The sequence below is a fragment of the Heterodontus francisci genome, chromosome 48 (genome assembly GCF_036365525.1).
Source record: "Heterodontus francisci isolate sHetFra1 chromosome 48, sHetFra1.hap1, whole genome shotgun sequence".
NCBI classification, from domain to species: Eukaryota; Metazoa; Chordata; class Chondrichthyes; order Heterodontiformes; family Heterodontidae; genus Heterodontus; species Heterodontus francisci.
Genome location: NC_090418.1, coordinates 1,654,408 through 1,679,167, shown reverse-complemented (window position 1 = coordinate 1,679,167; position 24,760 = coordinate 1,654,408). Strand labels below are relative to the sequence as shown.

Sequence of the window (24,760 nt, the reverse complement as noted above, 5' to 3'; positions counted from 1 at the left end):
ACCCTTCATCCCTGGTGAGCTCCTACTTCCCCACCTGCACCATCTGGGGGAGGTAAAGACGGGGCTCACCCCAGTCCCGCTCTGTCTTCGGGAGAACAGCCTCCGACACGTGTACTCCTTCCGCCGCCAGTTATTCATGCAGCTGGCGCGGGAGGAGGTGACAGAGGGCCACTTTAATGTAGAATTCCAGGGGACGGCCTACCGCGTCTTCTGGACCATGGACGGGGTGCGGTGCCATGTCTCCTCCTGGAATGTGCCTTTGCAAAGCAGGTGTGGAAAGAGATGCAGTGGTTTTTGTCAAGGTTCATCCCAAGCAGCTCTGTAACACAGGAGTCTGTGCTCTACGGGCTGTTCCCAGGGACGCACACCGAGACAAACATCAACTGCTGCTGGAGGTCTATCAATTCGGTGAAAGACGCCCTTTGGTCTGCCCGAAACTTGCTGGTCTTCCAGCGCAAAGAGTTGTCCACCACCGAATGTTGCAGACTGGCACATTCCAAGGTCCAGGACTACGTGCTGAGGGACGCACTAAAGCTTGGGGCAGCCGCAGCAAAGGCTCGATGGGGAAAGACCACAGTGTAAGGTTCCCCCACCAAGCTGGACTGAGGGGCTGGATCCATGGGAAACCCCTCGAACTGTATCGTTAATATTCTCAATTGCTGTAAATGTAAAACTGTAATTGACATGACAATTGTGAAACGGAAGGGTTGGGAAGAAACTCATGACAGTATTGAAGGAAACTGATCTCCCTTGCAATGTTTGTATTTTTTGGTGCTGTTTGGAAACTGTTTGGCAATGTAATTTTTACAGATTTTTATGAATAAAGTATATTTTGGAAATAAAAAAAAAGAAGCCCCACGGGCTACTCACGCTATCTGGGGCAGACCAGGTGAAGGGAGACAGGTACAGAGTGTGGAGGCAGTGGTGGCCGCCCTAGGGAATTACCCAGGAGCCATAATAGGTTCAACGGCGCTGAGAGGGACTCGGCCATTGGGAGACAGATGCCCTTGGCCCTGCGCAGATGGCAGAGATAGTGGGCAGTCAGCGCTCCAGCAGTGCGAAAAAAAAAAGAAAAAAAAAACGGGGTTCGATACAGAGTAAAGCTCCCTGTACACTGTCCCTATCAAACACTCCCAGCAGAGGTACAGCATGGGTTAGATACAAAACATACGACGATATGAATAAGGAGCAGGAGTAGGCCACTCAGCCCCTCGAGCCTGCTCCGCCATTCAACAAGATCATGGCTGATCTGATTGTAACCTCAACTCCACATTTCCACCTACCCCCAATAACCTTTCACCCCATTTCTTATCAAGAATCTATCTACCACTGTCTTAAAAATATTCAAAGACTCTGCTTCCACCGCCTTTTGAGGAAGAGAATTCCAAAGACTCAAGACCCTCAGAGAAAAAATTTCTCCTCATCTATGCCTTGAATGGGCAACCCCTTATTTTTAAACAGTGACCCCAAATTCGAGATTCTCCCACAAGGGGAAACATCCTTTCCACATCCACCCTGTTAAGACCCCTCAGGACCTTATATGTTTCAACCAAGTCGCTTCTTACTCTTCTAAACTCCAGCGAATGCAAGCCTAGCCTGTCCAACCTTTCTTCATAAGACAACCCGCCCAATAAAGCACCCTCTATACTGTCCCCATCAAACACTCCCATTGAGCAGCACTGTCTTCCCATAGTTGATGAGCACAAAGTTTATAAAACGTGGGTAGGTGGTGTAGGCATGTTGGGTAATTAACAGGTATAATTCTAAAACTCAATGCCATTCTCTGTGCTACAGGTGTCAGAAAATCTACTCAGCATTTACCTGGATGAATATGAGGCTACACCCTGGGACGCCCTCAAATATCTAATTGCGGGGGTGAACTATGGAGGCCACGTGACTGATGATTGGGATCGCCGTCTGCTGACGACATATATTAATGATTACTTCTGTGACCGAGCAATCACTAGCTCTTACTTCAAGTAACCGTTGTTTTCATTTTGCTAAATGCTAGCGATACAAAAGATCCAACCAAATGACTGTCAGCCACCAGAGGCAAGGTCTCAAGTGAAATCAGTGCATGTTCTTTCCAGTGCATTTACAACTTGACCAGAAATAGCAAAAGTATCTTCCCCAGTTGTGCTTCCAAAGATCATCAACACATAGAGACCAGAAATGGTCTGTTCCCTTCAGCTATTCCACTCGCCACCTGACAGAAATAGACTTGCAGGGCTACGGGGATCGATCCGGGGAGTGGGACTGACAGCAGAGCTCCATGGAGAGCTGGCATGGACTCGATGAGCCAAATAGCCTCCTTCTGTGCCGTAAATGACTATGAATCTACCCTTACCTCAGAGGGCACAGTGTTAGTTATGCTGACGCCATTCGTCTCTATGTCACCACCACCTTGCTCGACTCCTCCACTATTGCTAAATTATCAGACTGCTTATCTGACATCCAGTACTGGACAAGCAGAAATTTCCTCCAATTAAATAATGGGATACTTGAAGCCATTGTCTTTGGTCCCCGCTCCAAACTCCGTCCCCTAGCTATCGACTCCATCCGTCTCCCTGGTAACTGTCTGAGATTGTCAGTCTGTTCACAACCTAGGTGTCACATTTGACCCCAAGATGAGCTTCTGACCTCATTCGTGCCATCACTAAGACCACCTATTTCAACCTCCATAACATCGCCAACTTCGCCCCGTCTCAGTTCATCTGTTGCTGAAACCCTCATTCATTCCTTCGTTACCACTAGCCTTGACTATTCCAATACACTCCTGGCTGCCTCCCACATTCTGCTCTCCACAAACCTGAGGTCATTCAAACTCTGCTGCACGTGTCTTAACTCTTACCAAGGCCCATTCCCCTCTCACCCCTTGCTGACCTACATTGGCTCCCGGTCAAGCAGCATCTTGATTTTAAAATTCTCATCCTTGTTTTCTAATCCCTCTATGGGCTCGCCTCTCCCTATCTCTATAAACTCCTCCAAACCCACAACTCTCTGAGGTATCTGCACACCTCGAATTCTGGCCTCATCAGCATCCCTGATTTTAATCGCTGCACCAATGGTGGCCATGCCTTCAGTTGCCTGGGCCCCACGCTCTGGAATACCCTCCCTAAACCTCTCCACTCTCGATCTCACTTTCCTCCTTTAAGACACTCTTTAAAATCTACCTCTTTGACCAGGCTTTTGGTCATCTGACCTAATATCTCCTTTTATGGCTCAGTGTCATACTTTGTTTTATAATGCTCTTGTGAAGTGCCTTGGGACGTTTCATTACATTAAAGGAGCTATATAAATATAAGTTGTATCATTCAAAGTCCACTCTCAAGAATGTTGCAACACCAAGTGCTGGAACATGGGCCTCTGATTCCCCTACCCCTCCCCCGACATGGTACTGGAGTATTACAGTTCTGTGATTTCCCCCACGCAGTGCTAGGACGTGGGTCTGTGTCTGTGATTCCCCCACACGGTGATGGGACGTGAGTCTGTGTCTGTGATTCCCCCTCGCAGTGATGGGATGTGGGTCTGTGTCTGTGATTCCCCCTCGCAGTGATGGGACGTGGGTCTGTGTCTGTGATTCCCCCACACGGTGATGGGACATGGGTCTGTGTCTGTGATACCCCCTCGTGGGGATGGGACGCGGGTCCGTGTCTGTGATTCCCCCTCGCAGTGATGGGACTTGGGTCTGTGTCTGTGATTCCCCCTCACGGTGATGGGTAGGGGTTTGTGTCTGTGATTCCCCCACACGGTGATGGGTAGGGGTTTGTGTCTGTGATTCCCCCTCGCGGGGATGGGACGCGGGTCCGTGTCTATGATTCCCCCTCGCAGTGATGGGACGTGGGTCTGTGTCTGTGATTCCCCCTCACGGTGATGGGTAGGGGTTTGTGTCTGTGATTCCCCCTTGCAGTGATGGGACATGGGTCTGTGTCTGTGATTCCCCCACACGGTGATGGGACGTGGGTCTGTGTCTGTGATTCCCCCTCACGGTGATGGGACGTGGGTCTGTGTCTGTGATTCCCCCTCGCAGTGATGGGACGTGTGTCTGTGTCTGTGATTCCCCCACACGGTGATGGGACGTGGGTCTGTGTCTGTGATTCTCCCACACGGTGATGGGACGTGGGTCTGTGTCTGTGATTCCCCCTCACGGTGATGGGTAGGGGTTTGTGTCTGTGATCCCCCCTCGCGGGGATGGGACGCAGGTCCGTGTCTGTGATTCCCCCTCGCGGTGATGGGACATGGGTCTGTGTCTGTGATTCCCCCTCACGGTGATGGGTAGGGGTTTGTGTCTGTGATTCCCCCACAAGGTGATGGGTAGGGGTTTGTGTCTGTGATTCTCCCTCACGGTGATGGGACATGGGTCTGTGTCTGTGATTCCCCCACACGGTGATGGGACGTGAGTCTGTGTCTGTGATTCCCCCTCACGGTGATGGGTAGGGGTTTGTGTCTGTGATTCTCCCACACGGTGATGGGTAGGGGTTTCCTTGTCCTCCCGTATCCTAACTTTTCCACTGATTCTGATACTGCTGATATCCTATGTCTCCACAGCCTGCCATCTAACTAATGAAAACCTCTAAAGCCTGGAGCTCTTGTTCCTGCCTGACAGTTGTTCGACATTCTCAGCTCTAGTGGGCGGCTTAGTGGCGCAGTGGTTAGCACCGCAGCCTCACAGCTCCAGGGACCTGGGTTCAATTCTGGGTACTGCGTGTGCGGAGTTTGCAAGTTCTCCCTGTGACCGTGTGGGTTTTCGCCGGGTACTCCGGTTTCCTCCCACAGCCAAAGACTTGCAGGTTGATAGGTAAATTGGCCATTGTAAATTGCCCCTAGTATAGGTAGGTGGTAGGGAATAAGGGTTACTGCAGGGTTAGTATAAATGGGTGGTTGTTGGTCAGCACAGACTCGGTGGGCCGAAGGGCCTGTTTCAGTGCTGTATCTCTAAAATAAATAAAAGTTTACTTTTTGCTAGTTTAGGATTCCTTTCTACATTAAAGGTGCTTTATAAGTGCAAGGATTTGATGTTTATAATCTCTGGCCGTACTCTGCTGTCTTATTTAAACAACTTATGATATTTTCTGTGCTTCAGCAAAGACTGTCTTTCCATACCCCTCCCCAAAGCTTATTCTTGACCATAAAGATCAAGCTTAAAATACATATTATTTGCCTTTTGTTCAGACTCTCAATCCTGGATAATTATTACATCCCCAAAGATGGAGATCTTGAATCTTACAAAGAGTACATCAACATGCTGCCTGCCATGGAACACCCAGAGGCCTTTGGGCAGCACCCCAATGCTGATGTGGCCAGCGAGATCACAGGGGCCCGCAGACTCTTCGACACCCTGCTGTCACTCCAGCCACAGATCACCACTGCCGTGGGTAAAGGAATGTCCAGAGAGGAAAAGGTAAGCCACCCACTAGACAAGAGGGCTTATGAGCTAAGCTCGCTCCTTGCAACTCCCGCATCCCAGAAAATGGCACATATCACAAAATCAGTGGATCAGAAGATGATGCTACCCGACTCTTCAACCTCTCCCCCTCCCACCCACCCTGGAGGCCCCCCGAGGGTGGAGATAAAAGATGCTACAGCCACTATTGGAAGAAGAGCTGGGGAGTTTTCCCTGGTGTCCTGGGCCACTATCCATCAACCAACATCACTTAAAACAAAAATACAGATGATCTGGTCATTATCACATTGTGGGAGCTTGCTGGTGCTAATTAGCTACATTGCAACAGTGACTACAGTTCAAAAAATGTACTTCATTGGCTGTAAAGCGCTTTGGGACATCCTGAGGTTGTAAAAGGTGCTATAGAAATGCAAGTTCTTTGTTTTTGTTGTTGTGGGATGAGTTTGTTCAGCCAAAAATGCTGGGACTAGGGAATCTGCTCTTTGTCACTATTCAGCTGATCTTCAAACCCAGTGTTAGACTGCATAAATGTGACACCTTTTCATTGCCCACTCTAGCCAACCCTGACATTGTTCCAAGTGACATCCAAGTAATTTTAGTACTGCTAGGACCTGGGGTGTAACTGGTCACTCTTACTTGCCCTTGCCTAGGAGTCCTAACAGCTAGCGTCAAGCAAAGGCTCCACCCCATCGGAACAGCATGAGGTGTAAGTCATGGCACACCATTCCCCTCCTGCTGTCAGTATCTTTACATGTTGTACGCAAAAGGCTCTCACGCCCACTGGCCTCGGCCTGCTGCAATGTTCCAGTGAAGCTCAACACAAGCTCGAAGAACATTACCTCATCTTCTGATTGGGCACTTTACTGTGTTCTGGAGTCAAAATTGAGTTCAACAATTTCAGACCATGTGCCCTTTTGATGAGGATTTTTTTAACCATGTGCTGGTCATAAACCCGTTTATCATGTTTTTGCTTTGGAAACAGCTGTTCATTATTCTGCCATTAACACTCTTTCTGGACTAATGCTTTGTCTTTTACTACAACTATTACCACTCCCTTTGCCTTTTGTTTAATGACAACTTTGTCAGTTAATCTTGTCTGCCCTCCGCTCTATCACAGACCTTTCCTTTTGTTCTTCTTCCTCCCCCCCCCCGCTCCCCCCTCCAACGCCTTTCACTTACTCAAAGCCTATTACATTTGTAATGATTGCCAGTTCTGATGAAAGGTCATCGACCTGAAATGTTAACTCTGTTTTACTCACCACAGATGCTGCTAAACCTGCTGCGTATTTGCAGCACAACCTGTTTTTATACCAGATATCCAGCCTCTGCAGTATTTTGCTTTTATTTTACTGCAGTAGATTCACTCTGTTTCGTCACTGCAGGTGCTCGAGCTATCAGCTGATGTGCTGCAAAAGACTCCAGAGGACCTGGACTACGAAGGAACATGTGAAATGCTGCAGGATGATAACTCCCCCTTGAATGTTGTGCTGTTGCAGGAGATCCAGCGTTACAACATTCTCCTTGATATCATCAGGTTAGATTAACGCTTATTTATTTATTATTTCACTTTCCTTTCGTTCTCACCTCACAACCCCCCTTCTCTGTGTTTCCAATGGCTGCTTGTGTGCAAGGGCAGCATTAATGTTGGTGGCAGTTGTGGCTCAGTAGTAGCACTGTCGAAATCAAACACTCCCAGGACAGGTGCAGCACGGGGTTAGATACAGAGTAAAGCTCCCTCTACACTGTTCCCATCAAACACTCCCAGGACAGGTACAGCACGGGGTTAGATACAGAGTAAAGCTCCCTCCACACTGTCCCCATCAAACACTCACAGGACAGGTACAGCACGGGGTTAGATACAGAGTAAAGCTCCCTCTACACTGTCCCCAGTTTCACAGAAGAACCCAGAGAGGACTCCTCTGCCATCGGTCCTGGGGGTGGGATCGTGACTGAGGCGGGACCTGCTGTCACAGCCGGGATGTCCACCCCACAGTGTGTGGTGGGTGTGTCGGCCTCTGGCGGTGACGACCCATAGAAACATAGAGAATAGGACCAGGAGTAGGCCATTCGGCCCTTCGAGCCTGCTCCGCCATTCATTATGATCATGGCTGATCATCCAACTCAGTAACCTGTTCCCGCTTTCGTCACATACCCTTTGATCCCTTTAGACCCAAGAGCTATATCTAACTCCTTCTTGAAAACATACAATGTTTTGGCCTCAACTGCTTTCTGTGGTAGCGAATTCCACAAGCTCACCACTTTCTGGGTGAAGAAATTTGAAAGGCTTACCCCGTATCCTTAGACTATGACCCCTGGTTCTGGGCTCCCCCACCATCGGGAACATCCTTCCTGCATCTACCCTGTCTAGTCCTGTTCGATATAGATTTATATAGGTTATATAGATTATATGAGATCCCCCCTCACTCTTCTGAACTCCAGAAAATATAATCCTAACCGACTCAATCTCTCCTCAGACGTCAGTCCCGCCATCCCAGGAATCAGTCTGGTAAACCTTCGCTGCACTCCCTCTATAGCAAGAACATCCTTCCTCAGATAAGGAGACCAAAACTGCACACAATATTCCAGGTGTGGCCTCACCAAGGCCCTGTATAATTGCAGCAAGACATCCCTGCTCCTGTACTTGAATCCTCTCACTATGAAGGCCAACATACCATTTGCTTTTTTTACCGCCTGTTGCACCTGCTTGCTTACCTTCAGCGACTGGTGTATGAGAACACCCAGGTCTCATTGCATATTCCCCTCTCTCAGTTTATAGCCGTTCAGATAATAATCTGCCTTCCTGTTTTTGCTACCAAAATGGATAACCTCACATTTATCCACATTATACTGCATCTGCCATGCATTAGCCCACTCACTCAACTTGTCCAAATCACCCTGAAGCCTCTCTGCATCCTCCTCACAATTCACCCTCCCACCCAGTTTTGTATCATCTGCAAATTTGGAGGTATTAAATTTAGTTCCCTCATCTAAATCATTCATGTATATTGTGAATAGGTGGGGTCCTAGCACCGATCCCTGCGGTACCCCACTAGTCACTGCCTGCCATTCAGAAAAAGACCCATTTATCCCTACTGTTTGTTTCCTGTCCACCAACCAATTTTCTGTTCATCGCAATACACTACCCCCAATCCCATGCGCTTTAATTTTACATGCTAATTTCTTATATGGGACTTTGTCGAAAGAGGAGGAGGATGGGGACTCAATGTGGGGCACGGAGGACGATCTTGATTCCATTGCCAGTGAGGTTATGGAGTCCCTCGTGCCTCCCACCAAGTCTTCTCTCATCCCCACGGCGGAATTTCGGGATTTCCTCGTGGCATGCAGGGGTTGTCGCAATAAAGTTCAGCTGGAAAGTGGGGGCAGGGCGCGGGCGTGAAACTGGTTGAGAGGCGCTGATTTAATGCGTTCCTCAATGGGTTGCTGGGGGAGTGGAAGGGCAGGTGAACTTCCGCTCCCTCCTCACAGTGAGCTGTTGGTGACGGTTTTTAAGTACCTTTGACATGAAGATAACCATAGCTAGCCTCAATATCAACGGCAGCAGGGGGTCTCACGCAGATTTCACAATCTCTCAGTCCTCAGGGAAAGGAGCTATGTGGTGAGCTTTCTGCAGGAAACCCACACTGTTCCGGGAGATGAAGCCACCTGGCTCCTGGAGTGGCAGGGTGGATCTATATGAGTCACCTCACCTCTATTTCTAGTGGGGTGGCTATCTTGTTGGCCCCGACTTTTCAGCCGGAGATCTTGGGGGTCAAGGAACTTGTGCCGGGCCACTTGCTCCACCTCGCCATTCACTTTGTGAACGTGTACGCACCCAGGCCGGCGCGTTGCAAGCGCACTTCTTTGAAGAAGTGTCTGCTCTCTTGAGCTCCATCGATAATGGCGAGTGCATCATCCTCGGGGGGAGGGGAAGGGGAATTTTAACTGTACCCTCGAGGTGGGTGATCGCTCTGGTGCCCAGCGCACCCAAGCGTCCGTGGAGACGTTGAGGGAACTGATCATCTCCCTAAACTTGGATGTCCATCCAGCACCTTCACGTGGAGGTCTGGAGGAGGAGGGTCCCGAATAAACTGCCTCTGCTTTTCACAGATGTACGTCTCCCGTGTCTCGGCGGCCTCCATGCGGCTGGTGCCATGCTCAAACCACCACCTGGTGTGCATGGAGTTCACAGCACTCCGCACGCGGGTGGGGTCCGCATACTGGCATTTTAACAACCGGCTGCTGGAGGACAAGTGATTCCGGGATTCGTTCCGTCGATTCTGAGCTGACTGGAGAAGGACGCGGGGGGCTTCCCCTCCTTGAGGCTATGGTGGGATGTGGGCAAGACTCACATCCGTGTCTTCTGTCAGGAGTATGCAAAGGGGTCGACCAAGAGGCGGGAAGCCAAGATCGGGTGCCTAGAGAGGGAAGTGCTCAACTTGGAGTCCCGCCTTGGTCATGCCGTCGCAGACCCGGCCCTGTGGCAAGCATACAAAGAGAAGGGCGCACTGAGGGACGTGCAGCTCATAGAGTCCCAAGGCGCGTACGTGAGGTCGCGGATCCAGATCCTAGAAGATTTGAACTGTTCTTCACCCTTCTTCTACTCGCTGGAAAAATGGCGGGGAGTCAATAAGCAGCTCATTGAGCTGCTGGCCGACTACGTATCCTCCATCACGGATCCGGAGGGAATGGGCCTCCTGGTCTGTACTTATTACAGTGCATTGTTCTCTCCGGATCCGTCCAGCGAGGACACACGCAGTGTTTTGTGGGAGGACCTGCTGCAGGTCAGCCCGGAGGGCATCGAAGGAGTGCAGGCTCTACTCACGTTGGTGGAGCTGACTGGCGCCCTCCACCAGCTCTCGAGGGGCAAATCCCCGGGGCTGGACGGGCTGACCGTGGAGTTCCTCAGGGCGTTCTGGGACATCCTGGGGGACGATTACACGCGGTTCCGCAGCAAAAGCCTGGCGACCAGGGAGATGCCCCTCTTGAGGCGCAGGGCGGTCATCGTCGTGCTGCCAAAGAGGGGCGGTCTCCGCCTGCTTAAAAACTGGTGTCCGGTCTCCCTCCTCAGCACAGATTACAAATCTTTGCCTGGGCTATGTCTATCCGCCTGGGCTCCGTGCTGGCCCACATGATCCACCCTGACCAGACCTACGTCGTCCCGGGCCGGTCCATCCAGACAACATCCACCTGGTCCGGGACCTGATCTATCTTTACCAGAGGACTGGTCAGTCGGTCGCCTTTCTCTCCCTCAATCAGGGGAAGGCGTTCGACAGGGTGGATCATGAATACCATTTCGGGACTCTGCGCGCTTTCGGACTCAGGCCGCATTTTGTGGCCCGGGTCCGACTTTTATACGCCGCCGCAGAGTATCTGGTCAAAGTTAACATGTCCTTGATGGCGCCCCTTCACTTTGGGAGAGGAATGCATCAGGGATGGCCCATGTCCGGCCAATTGTACACCATCTGCGTGGAGCCGTTCCTGTGCCTGCGTCGCAGGAGGTTAACGGGATTGTCTCTGCACGAGCTGGTCATGCGGGTCGTCCTCTCGTCTTACGCCGATGACTTGCTCCTCACGGTCACGGATCCCGTTGACTTGCAGAGGATGCGCGACTGCCAGCAGACCTTTTCTGTTGCGTCCTCCGCGAGGATCATTTGGGAAAAATGTTCCAGTCTCCTGGCGGGTCAGTGGCGGGTGGACTCCCTGCCGGAGGAGTTGACACCTTTTGCGTGGAGCCCCACGCACCTCCTCTATCTGGGGTCCACCTTAGCCCCGCTGAGGAAGCCTGGCCAGCAAACTGGCAGGAGTTGGAGGTGAAAGTCACCACTCTGCTGGAGCGCTGGACAGGACTGCTCCGAGTGCTTTCCTTCAGGGGCCGAGCGCTGGTCATAACCCAACTAATGGCCTCAATGTTGTGGTACCGATTGGTCACTTTGGCCTCGTCCCCTGCATTTACCAAGATCCAGAAGAAGCTTGTCGATTTCTTCTGGGGCAAGAGGAAACACTGGGTCTCTGCTGCGGTCCTGAGTCACCCAATCGAGTAGGGCGTCCAGTCGCCAGAGTGCGTCTGCACCCAGGCTGCGACTTTCCGCCTTCGGACCCTGCAGAGGTACCTGTAAGTCGAGCGTCCTCCCAGATGTGTGCTGGTGACGTATTTTTTACGCCAATGTCACTGCCTTCAAGATGACACACAGCTCCCGGCGGAGACCGTTAGCCGAGCCTCTCTGAGGGAGTTGCCTGTCTTTTACCGGGATCTATTCAGAGTCTGGAACATGGTCGCCTCCAGTCAGGGCACTCCCCCGCCGGCGGAGGAGAGTGCCTCGGCTGTCCGGGCGGCCTGCTCCAGGGACGGACCGACGGACGGAGGAGTAGCCGAAGCCCCTGGGACACCCCTCACTGTGGGTGACAAGTGGCTCGGGAAAGCGGAGCACTCCCGGCCGAGCTGACCCCCATTCGTCCGGAACTGCTCATCGGACCCAGGCCCCGAAACCCTCCTCGGGATCGGGTCCTGCACAACCCGAGCCGCCTCTCGGAAATGCCCACCGTGTCATTCCATTCGGCGCGGAGGGGTTTCCTGTACAGGCTGCTCCTGCACGCTCTCCACTTCCTTGCCCTCGTCAGCCGGCCGGACACGCCCTAGCGGTCCGCATTGCCATCTGGCAGCGAGGGGCAACCCCGATGGAGATCTCTCTACGCGGGAGTCCTCCCCCTTTACATCGGGGACCTGGGTTGGAGGGTGTTGCACAGGGCAGTCCCATGATCACGGACTCCCAGGCCGCCTGTAATTTCTGCGGCCTGGACGAGTCCGTGTTGCATGTATATATGGATTGTGTGAGGTTGCAGCCCCTCTTTGGGTATCTGAAAGGGCTGCTCCTCAAGTTCTGACTGCACTTCAGTCCCACGCTCCTGATCTTTGGGCACCCGGTGTGGAGGGGCTTGGGCCGGGAGGAGGATCTCCTCGTCGGTCTGCTCCAGGGCCTGGCCAAGGTGGCAATTCACAGGTCCAGGCTGCAGGACCTCAGGTGTCCGTCCTCCCCGATTGCCTGCCCCTGTTCCGCAGTTACGTTCGCACCTGGGTGTCCCTGGAGGAGCATGCAGTGTCCGCCAGTACACTTGAGGCCTTCCGCGACTGGTGGGCACCGCAGGGACTGGAGTGCATTGTCGACGCCGAGAATGGCATTTTAATTTGAGTTTTTGGTTTATTTATCTGTTTTTAATAGTTATTTTTTAAAAAATGTATATAAAGGGGGCCTGAGGAATAAAGGCCCCCTCGACATAAAATATATAAAAGGGGCCTGGTGTATAAAGGCCGCCTTATATATTAAAAAAAAAGTAAAAAAACAGGGTTAGATACAGAGTAAAGCTCCCTCTACACTCCCTCTATAGTGTTGTTCAGCTGGAATGTCAAAGTATGATAATTCCATTTTTTGCCAAAGCCATTTAAGTAAATCCTCTTATTGCAAGGTTAATCTTTGCTCTATTGTGCACAGCTTTTGCACTGTGAGCCCAAGTATGACGGTGAAACTGTGTTACATGTGTTTAATTTCAGAAGGCTTACAGCATATAAATGGAGAAAGGAACCTAAGCCTGATTCAAACCCTAGTCCCACTGGGACCCAGCACAGCCAAAATGCAAGATTTTTGTCCAGCTTGCTCCTCTCCTCTCCTGAAGTGTTAACACACTGTTGGGTGTGTTTCCTGGCCACTGGCTTCCTCACTGGACCTGAGGCAACTGTTAGCTTTGTGATCATTGACTGGCTATTCAACCTTGGGAAATTTCATATGCACTCCCATCCCCATACCCACCCAACATCCACACACTGCTACTTTCCAGCAGAGGTTATCTAATTAAATAAAAGATCTGATTCCTCTTCTATTCTTCCCTGTCTCACCGCTGTCTTTCTCAGTTGTCACTTTGTCTGGTGTTGCTCTTGTTGCTTTGCTCACTGTTTAACTAACCATGTTTATCTCTCCCAAGGATGTCCCTCACTGAACTAAAGATGGCAATTCAAGGACTGGTTGTCATGTCCACCGACCTGGAGGAAATATTTAGCTGCATCCATGACGCTCGCGTTCCTTCTTTATGGGAAATGGTAAGAAGGCTCGGCGCAGTTGGTGAAACGTTTAGAATGGTAAATTGTCAAACTGAACCACAACGTCAGTGGAAGGTGCTAGTTGTCCTCTCACCGAGAGAATGGTGTTCAGTTTACCCTGTTGCTTGCTGGGTTATCATTCCACAGGCGAGTGCTACTTTGCACCCACGTGACCAGACATTTCCCTGGACTGTGGGTATTGCTACCCTCCTCGATTTGTGGGGGAGTGTCTCAAGTTGAATCAGTTTCCTTTCTCTATCTACCTTCCCCCAACACCCCGCGCCATGTCCATGTGCACACCTTTCCCAGGTCCATTGGTCAGTGATTTCCACAAGTGCAGCAAGTTTGATCTTTTGAGTCACCTGGCTGACGGGAGCCGGACAAAGCAAGGGAATCATCCCCATTGAGGCAGCATTACATCAACAACTTGCATTTGTATATCACCTTAACGTAGTAAAGCATCACAGGAGTATTTAAAAAAGGGTCAGGCTTTCTGATAAGAATGGCCTCTTCCTGCTCCTAGCTAAATCTAATCAGTCAGGATGTTTACTTCCTTTGACATTGGAAGGTTGAACGTATTTATGTTTTGTTCCTCAGTCCGCATTCACCGCCTAATGGTAGGCTTTAATCTCACTTCCAAAGTTACCCTCCTAATAAGGTTCACCATCTGTTTCCCTCAGGCCTATCCATCTGTGAAGCTCCTTGGAGCATGGACCCGCGATCTGGTACACAGAGTAGAACAACTGGCCAAGTGGGCAGAGACTGCTCACCCACCAGTCATCTTCTGGATTTCTGGATTCACCTTCCCCACAGGATTCCTCACTGCAGTGTTGCAGCTTGCAGCCCGCAGGAACACAGTAAGAATACCTCACAATGCCTGCTAAGGAGCTGGGGCAAAATATCCTGTGCTTCTGTCTGAGGTTCGGGCTGGAAATGGGAAATGTCCGAGCAAAACTGTGAAAATCCAGCTGGCTGATAGTCAGAAAGGCACTGGGTAAAAAAAACCCTGTCTAATTATCTATCCAGACCAAGAGGGTCTCAGCTTTCATCCCTGGTAGATGCTGAGTTAGACTGGCAAGAGAGTGCAGAGGAGATTTACTAGAATGGTCCTGGGATGAGGGACTTCAATTTTGTGGAGAGACTGGAGAAGCTGGGATTGTTCTCCTTTGAGCAGAGAGGTTAAGGTGGGGGGGATGTGATAGAGGTGTTCAAAATTATGAAGGGTTGTGATAGAGTAAATGAGGAGAAACTGTTCCTAGTGGCAGGAGGGTTGGTAACCAGAGGGACTCAGATTGAAGATAATGGGTAAAAGAACCAGAGGGGGAGAGGAGAAATGTTTGTGTTGTAAGATTCTTTTAATTTATTAATTGAATTAAACAATTAAGAAAATAAGTCTTTTCACCTTTTAACCCCCCCCAAAAGATATCAGTGGACTCGCTCTCCTGGGAATTTATAGTTTCTGTGGTCGATGATAATAACCTGCTGGAGCCTCCCAAGGTACGGCATATGCTTTCTTAAAAATAATATCACACTATCTTTAACCTCTCAGTGTAACTGCAGAAAGCAAGACTTATTTTTCTATAGTGCCTTTCATAACCTTAGGATGTCCCAAAGCACTTTACAGCCAATAAATCACTTTAGAACAGTGATCACATTCCACGTGGGAAACGTGGCAGCCAATCTTTGCATACCAAGATCCCACAAACAGCAATGTGAGAATGACCTGTTTTGGTGATGTTGGTTGAGGCAGGAATATGGATCAGGACACTTCCAAAGGTATGCTGAACAGTCACCGAAACAGACAGACAGGCCCCGAGTTTAAAATCTCATCTGAAGGACAGCATCTCAGACAGCACGGTGGTACCCCAGTGCTGACCCTCCGACAGCGCAGCGCTCCCTCAGTGCTGCCCCTTCAACAGCAAGGCACTTGCTCAGTGCTGCCTAGGGCGTGTCAGCTGGATTACGTTCTGAAGGACGAGAGTAAGACTTGACCCCATAACCTTCTGGAAGAAAATGAGTTAAGTTGGGAGATAATCTCCATAGAAAAACCAGACTAAAAAGTCCCCAATGGAGCAAAGAATGGTTTTAAGCAGGAGATGAAATTAAAAGTGTTGACTCCTTATTTGGGTTCAATTTAACTAAATGTCTGTTCTTAGAATTAGTGTGCGTGTGCGCACGAACGCACGTTGGATAAGTAACTCAATCGCAATGGACATCAAACTCTTATGCCCACTCCTATTCTCATTTACTCACTCTCTGTTTCCCCCATCCCCTCTTCTCCACACCTCCCTCACTAACACCTAAAAACACACACCTTCTCTTCCACGCTCACGCACTTACCTGCATGCATTTCCACCATGCATCCTTGAATCAAAATTGGGAACAGAATATTCACCTCCCTCAGGCTTGGGGGAGACTCAGTCTCATTCTTCACCCATCACTGCCGCTGTGATCGGCTGTCCCAGCACAGAGCAGGTATCCAACCTGGAACCTTTTCTTAAATAAAGAAATCCTATTTTCCTGAATATCAAATGGTGCTGATGCAGACATGCAGTGCAGACTGCACAGTGAACTGATCAATAACTACTGTCTCTCTCTACTCAGGATGGTGTGTTTGTGAAAGGGATGTACCTGCAGGGAGCAGGCTGGGACAAGAGGAACTCCTGCCTGGTGGAAGCTGAACCTATGCAGCTGGTCTGTCCCATGCCCACCATTCACTTCAAGCCAGTGGAAAATAAGAAAAAGTCTGGCAAAGGTAATAAAGGCAGCGTCCATCACTGGGAGAGGTATGGGTGAAAGGGGCAGAGGGGTGAAAAGGGGCAGTGTCCTGTGCTGGGGGTTTAAAAGGGAGGTATCCAATGCTGGGTAAAAGGGGTGGAGTGAAGGGTACATGGCTCTGCAGTGCTTGTGAACTATGTCAGCACTACTAACCATATTTGTTGTTCCATTATTCCTTCAGGGAACTATTCCTGCCCGTGTTACTACTACTCCCAGCGTGCAGGCAATTCTCGGCACATGTCTTTCGTGGTTGGTATTGACCTGAGGACTGGGGACAAGCCGCCAGATCACTGGATCAAACGGGGCACAGCGTTGTTGCTGAGCCTAGATTATTAGGAGCTTCGTATCATGCTCTAGTAAACCCTCCACTCCTGACATACAGCATAACTTTCAATTAAAATTTTATAATACAGGAATGCTGCTATAAATCCAAAAGAAATATAAAATATTTTTTAACATGTCCAATAGGAAAATCTTGTTTGTAAAATCTTACCAACAATCTGTTCCTTGGGTTAACACCAGTCCTGCTCCACAAGCAGATGTGTTGTTCAATTCAATACTTAGGCAACAAATATAAAATAAGGGCGGGTAGTGCACAGTGTTTGATCTAACATTTATGCCACACAAGTGCAAGGCAATGACCATCCCCAACAACAGTCTAATCAGCTCCCCTTGACATTCAATGGCATTATCATCACTAAATCCCCCACCATCAAGATCCTGGGGGTTACTATTGACCAAAAACTGAACTGGACCAGCCGCACAAATACTGTGGCTACAAGAGCAGGTCAGAGGCTGGGAATTCTGCAGCGAGTAACTCACCTCCTGAGTCCACAAAGTCTGTCTACAATCGACAAGCCACAAGTCAAAAGTGTGATGAAATACTCTCCTCTTGCTTGATACCATCCAGGGCAAGGCAGCCTGCTTGATCAGCACCACATCCACCACCTTAAACATTCACTCCCACATCGGCACACAGTGGCAGCAGTGTGTACCATCTACAAGATGCACTGCAGCAACTCACCAAAGCTCCTTTGATAGCACCTTCCAAATTCATGACTTCTATCACTTAGAAGAACAAGGCCAGCAAATGCATGGAAATATCACCACCTGCAAGTTTTCCCTCCAAGCCACACAGCATCCTGACATGGGAATGTATCACCGTTCCTTTGTTGCTGCTAAATCAAAATCTTGGCAATCCCTCTCTCAGAGCACTGTGGGTGTACCTAAACCACATGCACTGCAGCAGTCAAGAAGACAACTGACCACCACCTTCTCAAGGGCAACTGGGGATGCGCAATAACTGCTGGCCTTGTCTGTGGCGCCCACATCCATGACTGAATAAAAAAAACCTAAAAAATGTCATTTTGAGTCGTGATCAAGGAATACATACAGAGGCAGGAGATTCCAAATGAGAGCAGTGCAGACACATTCCAGGATGAGGTCAAGTGTCAAATTAACTGCTCTGAGGTGAAACATATCCTCTCTTATTTTCAGCACTTGAAGACATCAAACACTCCCAGGACAGGTACAGCACGGGGTTCGTCGGTGGGCCTGGCCAAGGTGGCAATTCACAGGTCCAGGTTGCGGGCCGTCGGGGGGTCCGTCCTCCCCGATTGCCTGCCCCTCTTCCGCGGTTACGTTTGCGCCTGGGTTTCCCTGGAGAAGGAGCATGCGGTGTCCGCCGGTACGCTTGAGGCCTTCCGCAACCGGTGGGCACCGCAGGGACTGGAGTGCATTGTCGATGCCGAAAATGGCATTTTAATTTGAGTTTTTTTGTTTATTTATATTTTTAAAATAACTTTATTAAAACCAGATAAGTGTGTATATAAAGGGGGCCTGAGGAATAAAGGCCCCCTCGACATAAAAAAAATATATTAAAAAAAAACGGGGTTGGCTGCTCTCTGATTTGGGAGCCTGAGTGTTGAGTGCCTCAACGAGTCTCAGCTGAGAGTGCTGGTGGCAGTTGCAGAGGTGGAGAGAGGAGCTACAACTAAGCAGAGGTGAAACTTCAACAACAGTCTCCATTAAAGAGAAGAAAGAGACATTTTTTGGAAACAAGGCTTTGTCTGGAGGTGGGTGCTGAACACCAGTAATTTACTTTGGACTGTTGGGGGAGGAACAAGTGGCTGGAACAACAAGGGGTGGGGCTGCCAATTCAACAGGAGTCTGTGCTGCTGCACAAGCACACAGGAAAGCTCCCTCCCCACCCCAATTGCCAAGCCTGGGTCAGCTGAAGCTGCCCAGCTAAACAGACGGAAGGGGATAGATAGTGCCTGGGGAGCTTCAGCTGACCCAGGTGAAGACTCCCCAGACCGGAAGACCAACTTCAAAGACTGTTTTAAGTGTACTGTGAGCACCACCTCCAGAAAGCAAGTCATCCCTTCCAGCCTGCCTTTGCCTCCTCTATTACCTCAGCCTCTCCACTAACCTGTTGTTTGTTTGCTTTGTTTTAATACACATTCAATATTTTTGGTGAATCGCTGATATTTGGTGTGCAAGTCCACAATTTGGGGTGGGTTTAGCTCTTAGATCATGGCAAGCCCCTCATGACCGGTGGCGGGGCCCTCTACTACCTACGCAGCTGCAGCTTCTGTGGCTGCCCACGTGGCCCCGTCACCCTTTAAATTGTTGACATGCAGCCATGGGGTGAAGAGCTATCCCCACCCCAACATGTCTATTGAGGCCTGTGTTAAGGCAATGGCCGTGGTTGTCGGCCCCTCGGCCATTGTTGCGGCCTCAAAGATTATGGGAAGGCTGTGTTCTTTTTGAAGACCGAGCGGGCGGTGTCCCTGGCCCTGAGTAAAGGGCTCACTGCGGGGGGGACCTTCCTGCCAGTGGACCCTCTGGGGGCCACTGCGCATCGGATAATGTTGTCCAACGTCCCACCCTTCATTCCCAGTGAGCTCCTCCTCCCCCACCAGCACCATCTGGGGGAGGTGAGGTCGGGGATCACCCCAGTCCGGCTTGGTCTTCGGGAGCACAGCCTCCGACATGTCTACTCCTTCCGCCACCAGTTATTTATGCAGCTGGCGCGGGAGGAGGACACGGAGGGCCAATTTAATGTGGAGTTCTAGGGGACGGCCTACCGCGTCATTTGGACCTCGGACGGGGCGCGGTGCCACGTCTGCAAGGGGGTGGGGCATGTTCGGAAGAACTGCCCCAACCTCCCGGCCGCCAGCTCCACCTCGGCGGCCCAGAGTGGTTCCACAGCACCTCCTCCCACTCCCCCCGCACATCCAATAGACACCGCTCAGTCGGTTCCGGAGGCTATGGTTTTCACAGCCTCCGGCGGGGAGGGGAGCGTCCATCCGAGCGGAAGGAAGAGGCGGGGAAAAAAGAAACATCGTGAGGCGCGTCCCCTGGACACTTTGACTCAACCCGAGCCTGAGCTCAGCCCAAAGCCCATTCCCATGGAATCCACCTGTCCCAGGGCTGGGCTCAGGCCCAGGGTGACAAGAAAGGAAAAAAAGGGTGTGGAGGCGGAGGCCTCTGATGACATGGAGGTCTCTGAGTCTCCGTGCCCAAGTGCGAAAAAGAGGAGAAGGCACCCCTCCACAGAAATAACACAGGGCCCTGAGGTGCAGGGCCCATCTGTTGGAGGGGAGCTGCCTCCTGTTTCTGGTCCTCAGGTTCCCCCTACCGCCACCACCAAGGCTACAAACTCCGGGCAGGTGCTCCCTATTCCTCAGGATGGAGGGGAGGGGATGGCCCCGGTACATGAGGCCCCTCCTGAAGGAGTAAGTGGGGCCCTGCTTGTGGTGGGGGAGCCTGGGGACGCCGCCCATTCTGCCACTGCTACTGGGTCGGGTGCCCTGAATGAAGGGGAGGGCGAGGCCCCAGAGGGTCGGGCCTCCCAGCCGGAGTCCACCACCAACCAGGAGACACCCGACCCAGTTATAACTGAGAATGCTGCCCCATCTGCTGGGCCTGTGGGTGCTGGCGGAGCGGGAGATAGCCTCCTCCCTCCGCCTCCAGTCTCGGCTCCGGCTGGTTTCCCGGAGTCCGGAACTTCTGTCTCCCCTGGACCACTCATTGGCCTGGGGACAGAGGTGGAGGGGGGTCCTGAACCGCTGGTGCCTACAGGCTCCAGTTTCACAATAGAACCCAGAGAGGACTCCTCCGCCATCGATCCTGGGGGTGGGATCGTGACGGAGGCGGGACCAGCTGGCGCGGCCGGGATGTCCGCCCCACAGTGTGTGGTGGATGTGTCGGCCGCTGGCGGTGACGACCCGGAGGAGGATGGGGATTCGGTGCGTGGCACGGAGGATGATCTTGATTCCATCGCCAGTGAGGTGGTGGAGTCCCTCGTGCCTCCCACCGAATCTCCGCTCATCCCCACGGCGGAACTCCGGGATTTCCTCGCGGCTTGCAGGGGTTTCCGTAATAAAGTTCAGCTGGCCCTCGACCGTTGGTCAAATCTGGCGCTGATCATACAGTCCATCCGTGCCGCCCTTAAGATAGCGGGCAAGCGCGCGGACGTGAAACTGGTTGAGAGGCGCCGTTTTAATGTGTTCCTCAATGGGTTGCTGGGGGAGTGAAGGACCAGGTGCACTTCCACTCCCTCCTCACAGTGAGCTGTTGGTGACGGGTTTTAATTACCTTTGACATGAAGATAACCATAGCCAGCCTCAACATCAACGGCAGCAGAGGGGCTCACCGCAGATTTCACAATCTCTCAGTCCTAAGGGAAGGGAGATACGCGGTGAGCTTTCTGCAGGAAACCCACACCGTTCCGGGAGACGAAGCCACCTGGCTCCTGGAGTGGCAGGGTGGGGTCTACATGAGTCACCTCACCCCTATTTCTAGTGGGGTGACTATCTTGTTGGCCCCGACTTTTCAGTCGGAGATCTTGGGGGTCGAGGAGCTAGTGCCAGGCCGCTTGCTCCACCTCGCCGTTCGCCTGGGTAGCGTGCCGCTCCACTTTGTGAACGTGTACGCGCCCAGGCCCGGCGCGTTGCAAGCACGCTTCTTTGAAGAAGTGTCCGCTCTCTTGAGCTCCATCGATAGCGGCGAGTGCATCATCCTCGGGGGGGATTTTAACTGCACCCTCGAGGTGGGGGATCGCTCCGGTCCCCAGCGCGGCCAAGCGTCGGTGGAGAAGTTGAGGGGACTGATCAGCTCCCTTAACTTGGTGGACGTCTGGCGGAATCTCCATCCCAACTCCAGCGCCTTCACGTGGAGGTCTGGAGGAGGAGGGTCGCGAATCGACCGCCTCTACATTTCGCAGGCGTACGTCTCCCACGTCTCGGCGGCCTCCATGCGGCTGGTGCTGTGCTCGGACCACCACCTGGTGTGGGCGGAGTTCACTCCGCTCCGCACGCGGGCGGGGTCCACGTACTGGCACTTTAACAACCGGCTGCTGGAGGACGAGCGATTTCGGGACTCGTTCTGTCGATTCTGGGCCGACTGGAGAAGGAAGCAGGGGGGCTTCCCCTCCTTGAGGCTATGGTGGGATGTGGGCAAGACTCACATCCGCGTCTTCTGTCAGGAGTACGCGAAGGGGTCGACCAAGAGGCGGGAAGCCGAGATCGGGCGCCTTCAGAGGGAGGTGCTCGACTTGGAGTCCCGCCTCGGTCATGCCGTCGTGGACCCGGCCCTGTGGCAGGCGTACAAAGAGAAGAAGGGCGCGCTGAGGATCCTGCAGCTCATAGGGTCCCGAGGCGCGTACGTGAGGTCGCGGATCCAGATCCTGGAAGATTTGGACCGCGCCTCACCCTTCTTCTACTCGCTGGAGAAATGGCGGGGGGTCCGTAAGCAGCTCGTCGAGTTGCTGGCCGACGACGGATCCTCCATCACGGATCCGGAGGGAATGGGCCTCCTGGTCCGTACTTATTACAGTGCGTTGTTCTCTCCGGATCCGTCCAGCGAGGATGCGCGCAGAGTTTTGTGGGAGGACCTGCCGCAGGTCAGCCCGGAGGGCGCCGAAGGATTGGAGGCTCCGCTCACGTTGGCGGAGCTGACCGGCGCCCTCCACCAGCTCTCGAGGGGCAAATCCCCAGGGCTGGATGGGTTGACCGTGGAGTTCCTCAGGGCGTTCTGGGACGTCCTGGGGGACGATTACGCGCGGGTCCTGGGGGAAAGCCTGGCGACCGGGGAGATGTCCCTCTCGTGGCGCAGGGCGGTCATCGTCCTGCTGCCGAAGAGGGGCGATCTCCGCCTGCTTAAAAACTGGCGTCCGGTCTCCCTCCTCAGCACGGATTATAAGATCTTTGCCCGGGCTATGTCTACCCGCCTGTGCTCCGTGCTGGCCCACATGATCCACCCCGACCAGTCCAACACGGTCCCGGGCCGGTCCATCCAGGACAACATCCACCTGGTCCGGGACCTGATCCATCTTTCCCAGAGGACTGGTCAGTCGGTCACCTTTCTCTCCCTCGATCAGGAGAAGGCGTTCGACAGGGTGGATCACGATTACCTTTTCGGGACTCTGCGCGCTTTCGGACTCGGGCCGCATTTCGTGGCCCGGGTCCGACTTTTATATGCCGCCGCAGAGTGTCTAGTCAAAGTTAACGGGTCCTTGACGGCGCCCCTTCGCTTTGGGAGAGGAGTGCGTCAGGGGTGCCCCATGTCCGGCCAATTGTATACCATCTGCGTGGAGCCCTTCCTGTGCCTGCTTCGCAGGAGGTTGACGGGATTGGCTCTGCGCGGGCCGGCCATGCGGGTCGTCCTCTCGGCTTACGCCGACGACGTGCTCCTCGCAATCACAGATCCCGTTGACTTGCGGAGGATGCGCGACTGCCAGCAGACCTTTTCTGCCGCGTCCTCCGCGAGGATCAATTGGGAGAAATGTTCCGGACTCCTGGTTGGTCAGTGGCGGGTGGACTCCCTGCCGGAGGAGATGACACCTTTTGCGTGGAGCACCACGCACCTCCTCTATCTGGGAGTCCACCTTAGCCCCGCTGAGGAAGCCTGGCCGGCAAACTGGCAGGAGTTGGAGGCGAAAGTCACCGCTCGGCTGGGGCGCTGGACAGGACTGCTCCGAGTGCTTTCCTACAGGGGCCGAGCGTTGGTCATAAACCAACTGGTGGCCTCCATGCTGTGGTACCGGTTGGTCACTTTGGCCCCACCCCCTGTATTTGCCACCAAGATCCAGAAGAAACTCGTCGATTTCTTCTGGGGCAAGAGGAAACACTGGGTCTCTGCCGCGGTCCTGAGTCTCCCGATCGAGGAGGGGGGTCAGTCGCTGGTGTGCGTCCGCACCCAGGCTGCGACTCTCCGCCTTCGGACCCTGCAGAGATACTTGTACGTCGAGCGTCCTCCCAGATGGTGTGCGCTGGCGACGTATTTTTTCCGCCAGTGTCACTGCCTTCAAGACGACACGCAGCTCCCGGTGGAGTCCGTTAGCCGCGCCTCTCTGAGGGAGTTGCCTGTCTTTTACCGGGATCTTTTCCGAGTCTGGAACATGGTCGCCTCCAGTCAGGGCGCTCCCCCGCCGGCGGAGGAGAGTGCCTCGGCTGTCCGGGTGGCCGACTCCGGGGACGGTCCGGTGGGCGGAGGAGTAGCCGAAACCCCCGGGACGCCCCTCACTGCGGGTGGCGAGGGGGCTCGGGAGTGCGGAGCAATCCCGGCCGAGCTGACCCCAGCTCGGCCGGAACTGCTCATCGGACCCAGGCCCCGAAACCCTCCTCGGGAGCTGGTCCCGCACAACCCGAGCCGCCTCTCGGAAATGCCCTCCGTGCCATTCCAATCGGCGTGTGCTCCTGCACACTCTCCACTTCCTCGCCCTCGTCAGCCGGCCGGACACGCCCTGGCGGTCCGCGTTGCCATCTGGCGGCGAGGGGAAACCCCGATGGAGGTCTCTCTACGCGGGAGTCTTCCCCCTTTACATCGGGGACCTGGGGTGGAGGGTGCTGCACAGAGCAGTCCCGTGCAATAGGCTTTTAAGTAGGTTCACGGACTCCCAGGCCAGCTGTACTTTCTGCGGCCTGGACGAGTCCGTGTTCCACATTTATACGGAGTGTGCGAGGTTGCAGCCCCTATTTGAGTATCTGAAGGGGCTGCTCCTCAAATTCTGGCTGCACTTCAGTCCCACGCTCCTGATCTTTGGGCACCCGGTGCGGAGGGGCTCGGGCCGGGAGGAGGATCTCCTCGTCGGTCTGCTCCTGGGCCTGGCCAAGGTGGCAATTCACAGGTCCAGGTTGCGGGCCGTCGGGGGGTCCGTCCTCCCCGATTGCCTGCCCCTCTTCCGCGGTTACGTTCACGCCCGGGTGTCCCTGGAAAAGGAGCATGCGGTATCCGCCGGTACGCTTGAGGCCTTCCGCGACCGGTGGGCACCGCAGGGACTGGAGTGCATCGTCGACGCCGAGAATGGCATTTTAATTTGAGTTTTTTTGTTTGTTTATCTGTTTTAATAAAGTTATTTTAAAACTGTAAATATGTACATAAAGGGGGCCTGAGGGATAAAGGCCCCCTCGATGTGAAAAATATAAAAGGGGCCTGGGGTAAAAAAAAAAAAGAAAAAAAAAAACCGGGGTTAGATACAGAGT

The 24,760-nt window shown here is 52.7% G+C and overlaps 1 protein-coding gene across 1 annotated transcript in view; it reads left to right on the top strand.

The window, feature by feature from the left end:
• Positions 1-17,788, top strand: part of LOC137357587 (dynein axonemal heavy chain 2-like) — a 30,846-nt gene extending 13,058 nt beyond the window's left edge. The window contains exons 12-19 of the mRNA XM_068024031.1: positions 1,795-1,979; positions 5,173-5,401; positions 6,787-6,938; positions 13,379-13,493; positions 14,174-14,350; positions 14,916-14,990; positions 16,098-16,248; positions 16,453-17,788. Of these exons, the coding sequence (XP_067880132.1) occupies positions 1,795-1,979; positions 5,173-5,401; positions 6,787-6,938; positions 13,379-13,493; positions 14,174-14,350; positions 14,916-14,990; positions 16,098-16,248; positions 16,453-16,607 (1,239 nt within the window). The 3' untranslated portion in view covers positions 16,608-17,788. The remainder of the gene's footprint in view (positions 1-1,794; positions 1,980-5,172; positions 5,402-6,786; positions 6,939-13,378; positions 13,494-14,173; positions 14,351-14,915; positions 14,991-16,097; positions 16,249-16,452) is intronic.
• Positions 17,789-24,760: the final 6,972 nt, after the last annotated feature.